General features: G+C 35.0%; 3 protein-coding genes across 5 annotated transcripts in view; 1 reads left to right on the top strand and 2 right to left on the bottom strand.

The window, feature by feature from the left end:
• Positions 1–3,201, top strand: part of LOC126872585 (F-box only protein 43-like) — a 47,780-nt gene extending 44,579 nt beyond the window's left edge. Inside the window, exon 2 of the mRNA XM_050632694.1 lies at positions 489–3,201. Within this exon, the coding sequence (XP_050488651.1) occupies positions 489–743 (255 nt within the window). The 3' untranslated portion in view covers positions 744–3,201. The remainder of the gene's footprint in view (positions 1–488) is intronic.
• LOC126872583 (threonylcarbamoyladenosine tRNA methylthiotransferase) lies at positions 803–14,048 on the bottom strand. Its single transcript, XM_050632693.1, has 2 exons — positions 11,695–14,048; positions 803–10,658 (listed from the first exon to the last, which is right to left on the bottom strand). The coding sequence occupies exons 1-2, from the start codon at positions 12,090–12,092 to the stop codon at positions 9,434–9,436; spliced, it is 1,623 nt and encodes a 540-aa protein (XP_050488650.1). The 5' UTR covers positions 12,093–14,048; the 3' UTR covers positions 803–9,433.
• Positions 12,228–18,798, bottom strand: LOC126872582 (glucose dehydrogenase [FAD, quinone]-like). 3 transcript variants are annotated; one of them, XM_050632690.1, is made up of 4 exons: positions 18,715–18,798; positions 17,015–17,227; positions 16,237–16,407; positions 12,228–15,589 (listed from the first exon to the last, which is right to left on the bottom strand). In XM_050632690.1, exons 2-4 carry the CDS (start codon positions 17,205–17,207, stop codon positions 14,088–14,090), a joined length of 1,866 nt encoding a protein of 621 aa, XP_050488647.1. In that variant the 5' UTR covers positions 17,208–17,227; positions 18,715–18,798; the 3' UTR covers positions 12,228–14,087. The 3 variants fall into 3 exon arrangements, with proteins under 3 accessions (XP_050488647.1, XP_050488648.1, XP_050488649.1); XM_050632691.1 differs by lacking the exon at positions 17,015–17,227 and adding an exon at positions 16,025–16,112; XM_050632692.1 differs by lacking the exons at positions 16,237–16,407; positions 17,015–17,227; positions 18,715–18,798 and adding an exon at positions 15,885–16,018.
• Between the last annotated feature and the right edge of the window lie 463 nt (positions 18,799–19,261).

Raw genomic sequence — 19,261 nt, 5'->3', positions numbered from 1 at the left:
TGTATGTAGACACATTTTCTATTTTATAATTTCCGAATAACGCGTAACGTTTCTTAATATTACATATTATATTTCATATTTTTTCTATCTTCACTAGTATAGTAATGTTTTGCCTCTAGAAGATTTTTCATACTTGATGCATGCTGCGTGCCTCTTTATTCTATATACAAGCTTTATGATGATATATATATATATATACACGTTGCAAGGAATTGTTAAAAATTTGCTACGCTATTAAACGTATCGATATCATCGATATCAGTGAATACAGAATTTTCACAAATAACGTCGTACTATTTAAAATCCTACGGTTACTTTCAGAATAAATAAATTAGAAATCAGAATAAATAGCTACATATGGAACAAGAATATGCAAACGTACATATAAGAAAAACCTGATATTTATAATTGTAAATGTAAATTAATATAATGATATAATTATAAATTAAGAATAATTTTAATAATTAATTTTATATCATTGTTAACAGGCTAGTCGTACACTCGCACCCTGGGAACATTTGTTACCTTGCCCGAGGTGTTCATTTCCCTGTCACGTGGACGGCGAGAAAAACGTGGGAACATGTTCGAGGCAAAGTTGCTCCATGGAATTTTGCACCTTCTGTTCATCGAGGCCACACACTGGTCCTTGTAAAACACCGCTATTAGCCACACCGACCAAGAGGAATAAACGGCGGCTGATCATTGGCTCGAGACAGAGCAAACGAAACCTCAGGAGATTATGAGTACTTTCGTTGGAAAACGTCGTCGATCGTCGGGAGTGTCTTATTAGATGAATTTCATCAAAAAAAAAAAAAAAAAAAAAAAGAAAAAAAAAAGAAAAAGAAATCATAACGCATCTTTCGACGAAAATTAAATTATAATCTTGTTGCACAGTGCGAGCGCGCGCGTGTCGAGAATTGCGAGGAATATTATACTTGGGGATTATTTAACTGTTGTGACACGTAGTATTTTAAAAATCTAAGTGGTTCGCAACCGAAAGAAAGGATCGATTAAACTGTATGTTTAAAACGTGTGAAACTTATCCGTATTTTACATTTTACGAAATTTTAAAGAAACTTGAAACTTGTGATTTGTGAATCGTAAAAAAAGATGGGATATTAATGGTAGTATATTATGGATTCATACACACGCACACACATACACACACACACACAAAATCGTTACACCTTATTTTTATAAATTAGTGGGATGGCGATTCAAATCATTCCCCTTTTATAACTTTCCTCGCTTCCGAACCACTTGCGATATTCGTTTAATCAGGCAAGCAAATGGAGGAGAGAGCCAAGAGTTAACGAACTCTCGGTTACTAAACAGTCGATCGACGTAAAGGCCACATAAGATACGCCTTTTGGATCGTTATTGATTCCGCGGTGAGTTAGTGGGAAATCTATGAAATTTTAAAACGCGGTCTCACGAAGTTGTTAAATCCAAACTCAGCAAATTGAATATCGTCTGTTTAAGAATCATAAATTCGCGATATGATTGAGTTTTAGTTGCTGCGCGATTAACTCGACTTTTACGTGGCTCTTAAATTACATAATACAATACGGATAACAATAATATAATAACGATAATAACAATGCGGATAAGAAATACAGCAAGAGAGAAAAAAGAAAATACATACGAGGAAAGAATATAAGAACCGAATCGTAAAACTTTTAAGGGCATGAGCCGACGCTTCGCGTCGACCACTTTTTACTCGGTTAAAAGGCATCGTGTGTCGCGACTTAATGAAGCCAGTAAAGGGAAGACGGTTGGTTAGAAACCAAGTTGCACTCTTTTCGCCCGACTCATTTTTTCTATTACGCGAACGCTCTCTCGTGACACGATAACCGTCGACATATAATGCAGCGCGTCTTCTCTAGAACGCCTATATACTAGCTTTTGACTTTTCTACGAATCGTTTGCCTTATTAATTAACTGGTTGTGCGTTTTCTCTGCCCCCTTCGCCGTAGTCTGCAGAGTTTCATTCGTGACGCATCGCTAGCAAAAAGAATATAACCGAATCAAGGTAAGAACGCCAATTAAAGTAGATGGCCGAAAGAAGGATGTGGCCAGCCGCTGAATTGTAATAAAATGAAACGTTGCCGCTAAATGTTGCCGGAATGTTAACGCGCGAAAAAATGAAACTGAATTTGTTCGTGTCTTGTTTTTAAATATTTATCGACTCGGTGAAAGGGGGGCGGGGTTATTTTAATTTTAATACCTTGACCAAATATATCTATGTTTTTATGCTTTTATCGCGAACAATAATTCGTTAAGAGAGTACAACGCGTTGTCCACGAAAAGACTCGACAAGCATCTCAATTGATTAAATTATTTGTTTGTCTCTCGATGTTTGTCAATGTTTTTATCGTAGTAATGTTATTAGATAAATTGAAAACATTTAAACACGTTCGTCAGGCAGGAAAAAGAGCGTTTCTAGTTTTTTAAACTTTATCCCTGGCTAAGTTGCAAAGCGATATATAGCAGCCGGAAATTGTTGACTAATTTTTAGTAAAATGTATCTTGTGCAATTTAATCCCGTCTTACTTTACTGTTCGTCGAATCGTAATCCCTCGATGCGCACGTTCTTTCTCTCTTATCGCTTACTCTCCTCCTAAGATGCGATTCTCTCTCCAAAGAGAACAAGGAAATGTTTTGTCTCGCGTGTGTACGTATTGCTGCTAGTCTTATAAAATACGAGGTCAAAAAAGGATTGCCATGACTCGTAAAAAGGGTCGCTCAAAAAGTATTATTGAAGTATGTATGTAGCTATAGGAATAGTAAGATAACAAGTTGTGTGAGTCAAGTATCGGGGGATAAAGAGGAGCGGTAATGACGAAACCTTCTCGATGATGGAGAGTTACCTTTGATCCTTTATCGATTGTAATTTACCATATCTGTATAAATATCTGTATAAATATCGTTTTTACATCTCGATAATGAATGATCGCGTGACAAAGATCTGCTATCATTAAACCAACTTGAAAGTATTATTTTTATATTAATGGTATTGGCCTACAATTCATGGAATTTTTTGAACAAAAATTAAAGGTTGGTTCAGACAGGATTGAATAGTTTGCGGTCAACTAGCAAGTGAAGTCGAATTTACACTGTTTCATTGTGGATGATCTTCGAGAAAAACGGATGGTTCTTCAAGAAAAAAAAAAAAAAAAAAAAAAAGAAAAAGAAGAGCAACATCGCTTTTATCCTCGTTTCGTCTGCAGCGATTATCCACAGTAAAACAGTGTAGATTCGGCTTTAGTCGCTAGTTGACTGTAAACTACTCAATCGTGTCTGAGCGCGAGCGGTCGGACGGCGAGCTGTATCGGGTCTCTTTCAACCCGTACTAACGTAAATTCGCGTACATACGCAGACAAGTGACTTTTCTTTTTTCTTTTTTTTCCTATTTTTTTTTCCTCTGTGCTGCGAATAGAGTCAATTTAAATATCGAGCGAGGGAGACAGACATACGATGACAATATCGATTCCCGCTCCAACCGATAAACCGGCAATGCATATGTATATGTATATGCGGTACGTATGATTCTTCTTGTGACACAAAATTGTACTGATCGCAATTGACTCCGACCGTTAGAATCTCAGGTTTGATTTCCTCCAGTTCCAGCGGGTACAATCTCCTTCTAAATGAAGTTTTCGTCAATATTGCGCTCAAGGTTTCAACATTCGAACCGGTACAAAAAACGAGGATACACTTTTGTGCCATTATGTAATTTACGCCATAAGAATTGCCATAACGTATGTTTTTTTTTCTTTTTCTTTCTTAAATTATTATTAACGTTCTTTTCGCCCTTCTTGGGAGCCATACTTTATTTTTTACATTGTTCTTAGTGTTCTAGTATGCCATATCGATTCTTTGTACGTCCGTTTTAATGTTCGAATCAAACGTCAGTTTATTGTATTTAATATTTGTTCGCTTCTCTTTGTTCGTTCGAACGTTATTTTTGTACCGGTGTATGCTGGATCGCGAAAGACTGCATGTAAATAACCAGCGCATAGTAATATATTCGTATTCGGTTGAATTTCGTGATCGATACACAAATTTCGTTTTTAATCGCTCTCTTCCGATAAAAGAAATGAACATTTCTTTTAATCTAATATCTCTGTGAACCCATGACATATATGTATGTATATATAATTTATAATAAGATATTTTCTCTATTTTATTTATTTTCTATACGATCAATTGGCCGTCAAAAGGATAAAGAACGGAGAATATTTTACCGAGATTGATACCGATATGTACGAAGATTTCATTTAATCGTATCGCATTCCATATGTTATATCGTGTCGTCAAACCTTTGATTGATCTTAACGTTAACCAAATGAAATTCTATATTAAGTTTATTACTAATAAAACGAGTATTGCGATATCGATCACGAAGTCTCTACTTTGTAAACAGAAAAAGAAAGATTTATTATAGTATGACTCTTTAAGTAAAAATCCAAATAATTTCTACGAAATGTCGTAAAATGATCCTGTGTTTCGTTATTTTCATATATGCATTTAGTTCCGTATCGTTTTGTCTATGTATGTAAATGTTCTCTATTTATTACAAGAACAAATAATACGTATATATAGAAACTTATGCCGTGAATTTAGAAAATTATAGTGGCGTGCCAAAATATCATAACTTTTATTTTAATTAGCAAAGCGTGTACAGCTAATTTATTAAAAATTTTATTAACATCGATTAGCAGTCAACTGAAGTTAAATATTTTTATTCTTCATGGTAAATATTTTTTAATTATGATACAGACGACTTGTTATGTTCTTCGAAGGAATTTTAATTTCATCGACAATTTTAGACAAATTTTATTGTCGCTCGTCGTATTACCGTTTTAAATTCGTTTCATGTTGTATCATCAAAAGTTTTTACCGTATGTAAGAGTAAACAGCGAAAAGCAAAGTATCGTTTCTGTTCTAATTCCTTGGTTCGGTAAAACAGTGTTGTGTCACGGATGTTGAAATGTTCTACAAGATTGAGACCAAATTAGCATAGTATACTTGAGGGAGCAAATATTTTATTAAGGAAATATGAAAAATTAATTATTTATTGTCTGCAAAACAAATTATTAGACACTCGATGGTCCTATTTAACGTATGACAAACCTTTAGTTTTTTATCACTATTTTACCTAATGAAGCATTTCTATACATAGATTCCTATAAACGTGTTTTCTCTGTTGGATTTTTCCAATACGCTATATGTCTCCCGATATTTTTTGATGCCGTAATGACTTGGTTCTGATTCTTTAAACCACTATTTCTAAAATATAAAAAGGACAAAATATAATCGATGTAAAAGCACGTGTATCGTTTAATACGAATATCTGCATTTTTTAACGAGACTGAGATACGACGATGAGATACATACATATATATAGTACATAAGATGGATCATTAGTACGTCACACTGTATATGATATGTTAACGTAATAAGGAAACGAAAAATGGAAAGACAAGCATATGAAAAAAAGGCATTGCATAGAAAATTGGGGAATTACTCAGTGGGGAAGACCGTTATTTTTTAAATAATTCACGGCAATAATTTCAATAATTTACGGCATAAGTATCGTCTCTTGAACTATTTCTTCAATTACTTGATCGTAATTTCCATAGATAAAGCTAGAAAAGCTTAGGTAAAGATAACGACGGATCATTTTAAAACAGCGTGGGTACAGCGAGCACGCACGACATTTCTGTGATATAGGACAATACCATTCCGTTGTACATAGTATCTTTAATCTTTAGATGATCATTAATACGCTCAAAGACTTAATCAAAAGCTCGAATGTATTGTACATATTGTTAGTAGCGTTCTAGGTCGAGCAATGGAAATGCTATTTTATAATTATTTACATAATATTTTGCGTACTGTCGCCTCGAAAGCCGTAGAAATCGATTGGTAAAAGATACAAGATGTAAAGTTCAGTGCGTTTGAGGTCGAGCTAGAAGGATGCCAAAATTTTCGCGAACGAGGCTGCAGGATTTACTATTTTACGTATAGATACCAGAGAAATATCTAACATTTGTAGCATATGTAAATTTAAAGTTACGTGTTCGATAAGAGCTCAGAGAAAAGCGGTCGTTGTCCGATGTATGTATAAAATGTGGCCTTCTGAAGTGTAGTATATTCTTACTTGTTCTTAGTATTGTGCAAATAGTGCCTCGAAGGTGATATATATATATATATACACACACATCATCATCATATCATATCATGTCATATCATTTGTGTGTGTGTGTGTGTGTGTGTGTGTGCGCGCGTGCGTGTGCGCGCGTGTGTGTGTGGGTGGGTGGGTACGTATAATTAAACTAAGATTGGCGATTAAGCTATTTATCCAATCTATATTGCGAATAAAGAAAAAAATAGTATATAAATTTTATATTATTCTTTTCGCATTAACTTTTGTGTTATTTCATATCAGTGATAAACAATGATCAAATCACACAGTCGTTAATCTTAATTTAATTCGTACTACGCTATACATATTACTTTTTGGAGGATTGATGTGAATAAAAAGTATGCGAAATCTCGTATGGAGTAAAATAAAAATGTGCCAAGTACATTAAAATCCTGAAAACTCGAGTTTATAGGAAATATCGATAAATGAATTACTGTTCATCGAAATGATTCTCACATGCAAATACGAAACTGATAAGAAAAGATTTTCGATTTAATTATCCTTCAAAAGGTCAAACATCTGCTCTCTTATTTGCCAATTTTCGTTACTGTATACGCGCGCAAATATTTGATGAAATATTTTGTTTCGTATAAACGGAAGAGTATGTCTTTGGGTCAGTCCTGTTGTATGTTTAGACGTTACCAGGATCCACTATATTTAATGTGCCAGCTTTTAATGTTAAAAAATCGTTCATTACATTTTACATATACATAGTACGAGAGATAAAAGAGATTATTTTTCATAATATTTCATTAATATGTCAATTTAAAGAGAATAATCTAATGAAATAGGCTAGAAAGTGCAACAATAAATTGTATTTGTTAAAAGAGAGTTATGCTAACGTTCTTTTTGTTCACATTTATGTATATGACAATATATATTAAAATGTTACAAGACATTAATATGATTAATCGATACGCAGGAGCAGTAAAATGATTATGCTCTAGAGATTTCAATAGGAATATGTCATAAAAGCCTTGTTTTTAAAATTAAGTCTGTCGCTGTACATAAAGCTGTGCATAAAGCAGCGGAAATTCATATCTTATGCAAAAGACGAGAGTAATCTGATTGTTGTGATGCTGTTTGGAAATCCCAATTTTGAATTTAACAAAAAGGATTTTTACAAATATCTCTTTTATCGTTTCTAGCGGATTACACAGTTTTGCCTGTGAATTTTAATACTCAGGAAATACCTTGATAATAACTCGTTTTAGAATAAGCTTATACTTACGTTTAGTAACAATAAGTTAATATTTTTCGAGTAATAATAATATAGTACTTTAAAAAGCGAAACGTTAGCATCGGGAGGGACGGTACCAAATAAAAGAGCATTGTTAATGCAATAAATTAAGAGGTTTATGTTTCCTTAGCGAACATACTGTTTTACTAAGTGTAACGTATGCTCTTCTTCTTCTTCTTCTCTATACTTATGATTTCTCGAGGATAAATTAACTTGGGGACGCTCAATACCTTCTTCTTTCCTTTTCTACTATTATAGTTCTGAATGCATCGAGAATAAGTTAAATTATATTCGATATCATTGTTCGACTAGAACATTAATTTGTATACTCGGGTTGTCCTAATAATATTTTGTAAGCCCACTCAGGGCCGGTTCCTGTATTTTGTCAATTCAAATATAGTCAATTAATTATAAACCAGAGTTCTTACTTTTTTAACTGTTAAGCATTTTATTTCAGGAAACGCTTCAAATACTACAGTTTCGCCTCCTTTTTCTTGATTTTTCTCCAACACACCCTTTACAAAGTAGAATTCAACAGCAAAGCCATTCTTAATTCGTTGGAAATTCAGACTCGACTGTTTTTATCTTAAATATAACATCGACTGCAAAGTATCGCAAGTGTTCTCGTAAACACGATTTCTTGATAAATACACGTTACCTGTCGAGCGAGAATTTAACCCTTTCGCTACAATGCAATTGAATTTCGGTACACCTCTGCTGTGCACTTGAGCCACAACTTGCTGTTGCTATTTCACAATGCAAAGATGAAAATTAGACAAATTTTATTGTAAAATTTATACGAAATAAGTTTAATTAAGCGCAGTATTTATATAAAATATCGCTATACTAAAAATAAATTCTATCGAACTTTATAACGTAAATCTATTTTACTGCGAAAATAAGAATTGATAACTGATAGTTTATTAGAAAAATCAATTTATTAAATACACACAGATTGTATAAAATTTATAGTATAATTATATTTTGCTGCAAGGATAAAGATCAACGTTGTATATTCACATTATTATTATTATTATACTGTTATTAATTCATCATTTAATAATATTATTTATTTATTTTATCAGTGATCGTATGAAATCGAATGAATATATCAAATGCTTGTATTATTCGTGACAAAAATATGTACATTCATCTATAATGAATATATTTTTATATTGTAAATTGCAAATATATATGAATCTTATATATGAATTTTATAACTAATAAAAAGAATAAATTACGAGAATATACACATATATACATGCATATGTGCATATGTACTTTATGTAGATAAATTGTTGTTGAAAATATCTCTACATTTTTGAATCGGTGCATTATTTTGTGGGTGCTGGATATACATGTGTACGTATTCACGAGAAGGTTAAAAAAAATGACTCGGGGCTTCGTTACCTTGATTTATTGGATTCGAACTGTGTTGAATCATCATGTACATAGGAAAATGTAGAAAATCTACAATAAAATGCACGGTACACCGGACAGCTCTTGATCAATTTGCAAATAGTAACGTAGTGATACATGAATGTTACTATGCCGTACAAATTAATGGAGAAACTAATGACTAGAAACAGTATTTATGCATTAGCTTCTTATGGAGTCAACAGATTACAAATTTTAATTGTTCATTTTAAAAAGTTTGTTAATGTAAAGATTTGTGTTAGTGTATTTTCTAAAACTTAAATAGACTTGTCGATACAACCATCAATTTTAGATGCGGACTGATTCACGTCGCATCGCGTAGTTTCGGAAAATTACCGGTGGATCGGTAGAGCACCGATTTGTGGCATTTGACGCAGCCCTACATAGAATTTAACTAATGAACTAAAAATAGTTCAAGTCAATCAGTCGGTCATCTTCCGGTAGAAATTCAAGTTCCAGTCCGTCCCTGATATTAACGCCTGAATCAATAGTAAAAATCTTTCTTATAGATTCCGGATTAAAGAATTTAGAGAACAAGAGACTTGCTAAATCATAAAAAACTTCCATAATAGCCTGAGAATGATTGCTAGAAGAATTGCCAGGGCAACTCCTATTCTATATTTCGATGATTTCATCTCCATTGGTATTCCTGATATAGCTCCTTTTGGTAAACATGGTTTTAACGCCGGGGACGTACCTTCTATTATTGGTTCCCCCTTCATAGAATATTTTGTCGTTTCTACGATCTTTACTCTAACTATTTTTCCTAAATATTCTTCCTTTAACGGTAGGAGAACCTGTTCATAAGATTTATTATGTCCGACGTAGTGCTTTCTATCATGGGATATTTCTGTCACTAGCACATCTTGGACGAGTCCTATTCTATCAAAATACGGAGAATAAGATTGAAAGAATTCTGATAACCTTTTGGTTCTGTTTTTCACAATTTGCGTAGGTATTTTCGTCATTCGAGCAGCCGGCGTTCCCGGTCTGGGAAAAAACTGATTGACAAACAAACTCGGGAACTTATACTTTTCGCAAAGTTTCATCGTCTCTTCAAAATCCTGTTCTGTTTCTGTTGGGAAACCGCAAATGATATCCGTCGCTATAGTTAACTCAGGAACACGTTCTCGTAGAAAGTTGACAACTCGCTCGAAATCGGCGCGGGTATACTCTCGCTTCATATCGGCTAACACCTGATCGCTTCCAGATTGCACCGGAATGTGAAGAAAACTGTAGACTTTTGGATGGCTCAGAATTTTGCTCATCTCCTCCAGATACTCCAGGATATATGGTGGATTAGTCATTCCAACGCGAACCCTACATCCATCGGGCACCACTTTCACGAGTGCCCACAGTAATTCGGGCAAACTCGTGCCAATATCTCTACCATAAGTTCCTGTGTCTTCAGAGGTTAACCATAACTCGCAGACGCCTTCGTCGAACGCCTGTATCGCACGCTCAACAATTTCATCGGGAGGATAACTTCCCAGTTCACCTCTCGCATGTTTTGTCTTGCAGTAAGTGCATTGATTTAAACACCCAGTATTTATAGCTATGATTTCGATCAGCGGATTCCTACGAATCTTAGGCAATCTTAAAGAGGCGCCGCCGATCTTTTTACCAGCTTCCTTTTTCTGTTGCAGGAACCGAACGGTATTTCCTTTCAGAGTTTCTTCCACTACTTCTACCACACGATCGATTTGTTGCACGCCGATCATGCTTAATCCTTGTAAGAAAGATGACTTCGGTGCACCTTGTGGTACGCATCTGAAACCAATCTTTTTTCACTATTTCCTCTTTTGAGCCTTTAAACTGAATATAAATTTACTTTCTAAACAAAAGTACCGAAGAACAATACATAAATAAAAAATATACATATATTTTTAAATAATATTCATTGATAATTAATAACATAGTCTGAAAAAATCAACAGCGAATAAAGTTTTATTAGGATTGTTTTTGATTATTTGATTTGAGATCGTATGCTACCTTCTGCTTAGTTTCTGTGTATATTTGAACGGAACAAAGTATAATATTCGGCCAGTAAATTTTGTAGTCAAAATAAATTTTAATCTAGATTAACTGAATTATCTTTAAAGTTTTATATTTGCCCAGCTCTCATGTTACCTCGTTAAAACATATGTCATATTTTATTAACTTTTATTAACCTAACATATAATCTTATATATATGTAAAAATAAATCATATAAAATTAAAATATTAATCTTAATTAATTGCAAGTAATCAACGAATATGGAACTAGGCAATATTTGAATTGCTAGATTTAGCGTATGAAATACCATATGAATTTCTTGTATTTTTGATTACAGAGGACAGTGAATTTGTGAATTTGAAGAGAAGAACAAGCTGACGATCCCTTTAATTTACCTGAAATTTTATTACCTGAGCTATATAGATTTACTTCCAAATGTTACATTAATTTTAACATATTTCAACCAATTGAAAAATATTACTTGTATACAAGTAAAGAAGTTGTTAAACTCTTTTAAGTTTCTTGCATGTGAAAGGCAACTATGGATAAAATATTTTTAATCTTACCGATACTGATATAAAATAATCTTTGTTTTTTATATTTTCATAGCGATTTGCAAAAGTTCATGAAAGTAGATTAAGCAGTATTAAGTATAAATAACATATTTCAAATTCGCTATATTTCATTATAACTCTAATTCTTTCCCATTTACCTACTGATAATTACCCTTGTAATAAGTAGTGAAAATAAATAAATTTTGCAATATGGTAAAAAGAACTACGTTCATTAGGTACAAAGAAGTTTCCATACCCGGCAACTACAACATGTTTTCCCATCTTTCTTCCAGCTTCGATTTCATTCCTGAAATGATCCTCTGCTGGACTTTTTACTGTACAAGAGTTTAAGAGCCACAGATCTGCTTCATATTTATTTTCCGTTAATTTGTAACCATAAGCAGCAAGTTGACCTGCCATATATTCACTGTCAGAATTATTATGAGTACAACCCCATGTCTTTGTATAAATTGTCTGTGTCCCTGGCACAATACTATCGAAAATAGGAGGTTCTGGTACATCTTCAGTTACTTGTTTACGTTTAGAACGAACAGTAACATTTTTCCTTGCACTATATCGTTCCTTCGGTGTAATATCTTGCGATGATATTAAATCTTCTATATCTTCAATGATATCTTGACACGGAGCTAGCATTTTTTTACAGAAATCGAGTCATTCAAGGCATTTATAGGTTATTCTGGCACGTTAATAATTTGACATCTAGATTAGTTTGTTCGAATGTTATTCATTGTCCCAATAATATGATAAAATAAATAATAAAACAACTCATAGAACAAAAAAGGAATACATTTCATAAAAATCTACTAACTATTATACATATAGGTTATATTTTACAATTTTATGTCAACACGTGAGAATGTTGGAAGTTTTCTTAATGACATCTAGCGATGTACTTTTGTATTACTCTCAGCGTTACCGATTGATACAGCATGGAATAAGATTACACCGCTTATAATGATTGGAATTGAAACTAAATAGTAACATAAAATTACAAATAGAGTATAAAAGAGAATATCGTATAATCGTAAACGAAACTGTGTACGCACAGTAGCAGATCAATCTTTACGGTAACCCAAATTATTCGATAAATAAACGTTTCTATAAAAAAATATTACAAGCGAGTTGAGGTTAGTCACGTTAGACGTTTACAGCACGTTCTGTAGACTTGGAAATGCCGAGTTCGCGTAGTTTCGTTTCGACAGTCGCCCACATCATCCATGATTGTGCAAAGTATACTCGAATATACTAGGCAACGCAGTCGCAAAACGTAGGGACCTAATTTATGGCAGCCTCAACTGTTGACGCTTTCTCTTCCCTTCCCACAGTCGAGGCTGAAGAAGCCCAGAAGACAGAGATGTTCCAGACGTTCGAACTTCACATTTTCTTACATTTCCTTTATTTTTTACTCGCGAAAATTTAAGCTTCTTAAATAATTATATAATTATTATTACATAATTGAATACGTATTTAATGCAAGAAGTTGCCTTTATTCTTTGAAAATTACAAATACACTTTGCGTCTGTGACAGCCTATGGGTCAGTATTGATCGCTCAAAACCAACTCAAATCTATCCCTTACCTTCTGTTTGTAGTATGTATAAACGAGAATTGGACGAGCTTAAATGCCCCGTGCACAACTGCATATGCAAAGCTGTAAGAAAATATTGCGTTTGGCCTTGGCTTAGCTTTCTCAACCCCGCCATCGCGAAGCGGCTGGCAATGCTTGCGTAACATAGGAACAAATTAATTATACAAATAATAGGCGGAAGAATAATCGATATTATTCGACGAAATAGAAGAACCGTTACTGCTTCACGCAAGCGGATTGATAACGTTAACTCGAAACCTAACCCCAATACATTGATGATATTCATTTTTAATCGCGATAGAATAGATATTTCTTACAGCTTCGCATATGTAGTTGTGCACGAATCTTTACTCAAGCTCGGTGAATTCTCGTTTATACATGTTATATAAACGAAAGATAAGAACTAGGTTTCGGTTGGATCATTGCTATTATATCTGTCCGTTGAAAGGCAGTCGGTAACCAATATTAACGCGTACGCTGTTGCGGACGCACAATGATGGGCAGAATTCATTGTTGTGGTATCGATAACGTTTTGCAGATATCTTGAAAACTATGGAAATTCATATGTCTTTGTTTGTTCGAATATCCGCGTTTATCTATTCCAGTTGATCAATTCCAGTTCAAAGAGCACCGAGAGAAGTCGCGAAAGAGTAAATCGAAACCATTTCGTTCAATCTTTCCTGTTTATCGGTATCTCTGTTCTATGTGTTACGTCACGTGCATTATCCTGATTGATTTTATTTGTAAAAGCCGTGCGTACCGTGCCAAGCCTTAAGACAATAGTTACATTACGATCCTATGTATCCTCTTACTGGAGGTCGCAATACCGAATCGGTCGAAAAAATGCGTCTTGTAAACTAGCTCCCTTGTTAACATTTACATTACTCGATGTTCATTTAATAAAACATGACTACATATTCTGGCTCGTACTCCACTGTACGTAAAACGCAATGAAAATTTATTTTGAGTTTGAAATTATAAGTTTCTATTATATAATATAGTACTAGCATTCGCTTTGAATTAATTTACAAAAACAGCCATTCATTTTGACGTCCGTTCCCCCAACCATTCCGCTTTCACCATATCGGAACCCTTCTCTGCGATCATGATAATCGGCGCATTGGTATTACCGCTAACTATATTTGGCATAATTGAGCCGTCTATGACTCGAAGTCCAGTAACTCCGTAAACTCGAAGCCGAGGATCTACCACAGCTTTTGGATCCGAACTAGGCCCCATCTTGCAAGTACCCACGGGATGATATAGAGTCATCGAATAGAATCTGATCATGCACTCCCAGTATGGATCGCTATACATCGGAATATGCTTGCAACCAGGAAATGGTTTTGGATTCGTTTCGCTCCCGTAACGTCTAAACGAAGCAGTTTTACTCATCTCGAACACAAACTTAACTCCTTCGATCAGTGTCGCCATATCTTCCGGTTCTTCAAAATGATTCGCATAAATCAATGGATGATCGAAAGGATCGTTGCTCCGAAGTTTGATAACTCCTTTGCTTTTCGGTCTTAAAAGCGTAGGAAGGACGCCCCACACGTCCTTATCGTTAAGCTCCCCGTATACGGCGTCATAGAATTCTTTGGTCAGTCCATGAACCTTTCTAATATGCCTACCGTTGTCGGAGTTTGTCCCCCCTGCCGAAAAATGCAGTTGTATGTCTGGAAAATCGTCGGAAGTATTCGCATATTTGGTATTAACGAAAGCTAGTCCTTCGATACCGCCTAAACCGGTCAAAGGACCGTCTCCGTATAATACGTATTCTAGGACATTGCGAATATCATACATCCTGCTCTCTATCAGTGAAATTTCTTCATTCACCAAGAACGTAATGCCCCCGGCAACTATATGATCTTGAAGATTATGACCCACTTTTAAATCCTGAATCACTGGTATGCCGTGTTCTGATAGGTGTTCTTCAGGTCCTATTCCCGACAACATCAGCAACTGAGGGCTATTGATAGCTCCTCCGGAAACGATCACTTCCTTGTCGGCACGAATCCGTAACGTTTCCCCGTCTCTAACAAACTCTACGCCGTAAACCCTTTTCGACGACGGCTCTATTAAAATTTTGGTAACATGCGCTTCCATAGCGACGTGTAAATTCTTGCGATTCCTTGCCGGCCGCAGGAAGGCCTTCGCTGTTGAGCACCGGCTTCCATGTCTAATGGTCCCCTGAGGAATCATAAAGCCAGTGTGTCGTTCTCCGTTAATGTCTCTATTCTCATAACCCATTTCTTGGCCAGCTCGAATGAACGCATCGGCCAGGGGAGTGTGCCATGGTGATTCTTGGACAGTTAAATAACCCCCGGTCGAATGATACGGTGTCTCAGTGTAGAAGTGATTTTGATTGTCTTCCGATTTCTTGAAATAACCGAGGACATTCTCGTAGGACCATCCCGGATTGCCCAATTGTTCCCAAATGTCGTAATCTTTTCTATTACCACGGACATAGAGCATGTAGTTTATCGCGCTGCTGCCCCCGATCACTTTGCCACGTGGCCAGAAGCAACGACCCTCCTTCATCGCTGTGGGCATAATTTAAGGCACGGTAAAGTGAAACGAAGTATTCGTAACTCAATACTGATGTTGGTTGGTTATTGATTCGTGTTTATATTCTTTTGGGTTCGACTTCATAGATTCATTTCCCGACTTTGACCATTCGATCAACATTAGACCTACTTAATTGTACCTAAACGTTCTATACACGTATATACTCGTAAATCGATATAATTCGAACGATATTAATGAAGATAAATAGATCCATATATTCATATATCTATCTATTTAGATAAAAACCAGTATTAATTTTGTCAAAAATACCTGCATGTTTTTAGTAGTTGTGAAAAAGAAAAACTCAGATCCGTTATCTTGACGCGTTTGTTAGTCCCAGTGTTAATATTCGTTAGGATTGAAAGGTGATGATGTGCCAATGTTCTAGAAAGTTCCACTTATTCACTTACTTTATTTATTCGCGTTGCCATAGATTGCATTTTATGATCCTTTGTAAGCGTGACATGCTTTCTTGTATGCTCCTCCACCTTTAATTTACTTTTCCCAACGTAAAAAATAGTGCGTTAGATATGGATGATTATGAATGGGGATGCAGCATTGTTTTTCTAATTAAATACTTGTCATTATCATAACGAGGTATTGCCTATTAGATATTATTTACCCCGACAGAAATTTTCATTGGTCTCCACTTTGTATTTCCAATCGATTTCGGCGAGCTGCAGATTAGCGGCAAGAATAGGAACATCATATAGAGCATTTCCATCGCCACCTGCTTCCAGAAGGAGTACGTTCCAATCTTCTACCTCAGATAAGCGACTCGCGATCACGGCTCCTGTAATCACGTAAATCGATATGACACTACAGAACGTACGCAAGAAGACTTAATATCCTCAAACATCAAAACATAAACTAAACATTACAAATGTTTAAATCAAATATTTACAGTTCAACTTTGAAACATCGAGAAAGAGAGAAAATTTGTCGAAATTTCGAAACGGAATTAACGCGATTAACTTAAAAAAATGTTTAGAAAATAAACATCGAATATGCATGAAATAGGAAAGTGCAGAAAAGCTACTTGCCCTCCCAAAAAATTGTTCGAAATGGCGAGTTTTACAACATATCCAAAACCCATCGAAATCGGACAGTAGATAGCTTTTCCGTAGTTTCACCATGCGAAGGAAGTAAGTTAAAATTTCGTCTTTAACACATAGAACAACGTATAACTTTAATATAACATTAATACGGATGGTGTCGTTAAACGTAGTCTGCATTGGTAAAAGATCGAGGTGCGCGATTTGTTAGATTTTTGTGTCAGTTGATCGTATGAGTAACAACGCGCTATTCCGCGTACGCAAACACACAGGTGCGTTTGTCGTTGTCACATTTTTATCAGATTTTATGACGGAACATTGTATCGATATCACGAAAGAACATACCTGCAGAACCACCGCCCACGACTATGAAATCATAAGACGACATTAACGATTTGGTAGGAATATTCGTCGTAGAGTAAGGACCAATCGAATACATGATATATAGTAATATGCTTATCAGCATTGACAACACCGACGCGATCGGTTCTGATTTCATCCCTCCGAAAATAATATGTCTGACATCCATTTTATACATCTCCAATTTCCTTTATCAATCTGTAATATTAAATTTTGTAAGAATCGTTCTCCTGCAGTTAATCGAAATATCGCCCATGCAGCAGTTTGATACAGGGATTGCGTGGTGTTAAAATTTCCAACTTTGAAGGTAAATACCTCCATTTCGACAAAGCTGAGTCTTTTAAAAATCGAATCATGTATGAATAATATACTAGATAACGTGCCCTACAAATTTTACAAAGATTGCAAGAAAATCAATCTACACCTCCTTGACGATTTTCACGCGTATACACGGGTATCACGGTTCTATTTAGCTTATTTCTTCTCCGAAATTATTTCTCCTTTAAATCTGTACTTGACAAAACTATTATCCACCTATATTTGTTTAAAAAGTAAAACTAATTTAATTTCTGCTCGCAATGGTTCTAGAAGGAAACGTAATTCCTTCACTTGAATAAAGCCTTGCGTCATAACGAACAATTGAATATCATCTGCATAATTCATAAACATCTGCATTCAACTGTTTAAGCATTCACTATTCTTGAATATAATAATAATTAAACCTTCGATCGATCGTATTACTTTTTTCACGCCAATTTATCTCGAACGATATATCTTTTAAATTATTTATTTATTCTATTTATTTTATTTATTTATCGACACCTCATTTGTCCTTTCGGACGCCTAGGGGCTTTTTATTTTAACGAAAAGCAACAATTGATATCTGACATTGGCGTATCGAAAACAAAGACTATATATTCTGTCTGTATATTGTTAACACTGTTATAAAACGTGAAGGCAAAAGAAGCGTGAAGCTAGACAAATGAAAAAAGTGATTTAGTTCAAACGCTGAGCGAATGAATCAGTAGAGCGTGCCACTGTAGTAGCGCATCGTAATATAATATAACATCCGCGAAAGCCACTATAGTGGCGCATCGTACCTAAGAGGTTGAATCTACTTTTCTTTGACAAGTAGTAGCACAATAAATATTTTTTTGGTAATTATTCAGAAAGTGGTACACCTCGAAACATGTTTCGATAATCTCGAAACATGTTGTCAAAGCCAACATTTTGAACAACTTCTTCCGGTACATGTTACTGTCGGTCAGCCATAGTTTTCGAGATACTCGTAAAATAGCTTAATTAAATTTCGGTTATGATTACACATAAACCTGGAGCAGGTGTCCACATGTCGTTTACATGGCCTAACCTATACTTGAGACTCAATGACGAAAGAGAGAAGCAGTTTTAATATCGAACAAATAGAAAAGAGGAACGAATGGGTTGTAGCTTGGGGTAGATTAATAACCGCTTACCCGAATAATCACCTTCTTTTGCTTATACAACATGATGGTGGAATAAAAAGTTATTTGGAATAGTAGTGACACGCTCACAAATGGATGATAAAACCACGGGATATCAGTAAACTCGTAACGTACGTGTGAGGATTATTTCTTAGGTAGTAGAAGATCGGAGATGAGTGAAAAATCAATTAGCGAAAATACGGAAATTTAGAAAGTACATACATGGATTAAACACCAAACTTATGAGAGGACACCGATGCTACGGCACAGCAAGGCGACGAATGCTTTCTTAGTGGCGATCGTTTTAACACTGAATTCCGCATACCTAACTATCGTTTATCCAATATCGGATATTGCATAATACATAAAGTACATATGTGTATGTCTTATTTAAGATACGGCGATACGGTTAACGTATATCGATCGTCGGTATATTTCGGATTGCAACGGTCGCAGAAAGATTTGGATTCTTTGCAAAAAATATTGCCCGGTAAGTAGTTGACGATGACTTTCCTTTTCTCTTGCTAACCACCCTGTCAGCAAGACAACGCGACGTTCCCACAAGTAACACATTACATACTTCGTTGTACGCTATTGGTTTAAAATTTTAAAGCCGGCAAAATCTGTAAAATTCATCGGACAAAATCTAAGTTTCCATAATTAATACGTTGGAAATATTTCGTATTAAAATTATTCGGTTAAATATGCGCTAAGGCAACTAAAATAATATACCAACTGCAAATAACTGCAAATAACTGTAAATATCGCT

Source organism: Bombus huntii, chromosome 13 (genome assembly GCF_024542735.1).
Source record: "Bombus huntii isolate Logan2020A chromosome 13, iyBomHunt1.1, whole genome shotgun sequence".
Classification (NCBI taxonomy): Eukaryota; Metazoa; Arthropoda; class Insecta; order Hymenoptera; family Apidae; genus Bombus; species Bombus huntii.
The sequence above is the reverse complement of the archived record's forward strand: the minus strand, read 5'-3'. Positions and strand labels throughout refer to the sequence as shown.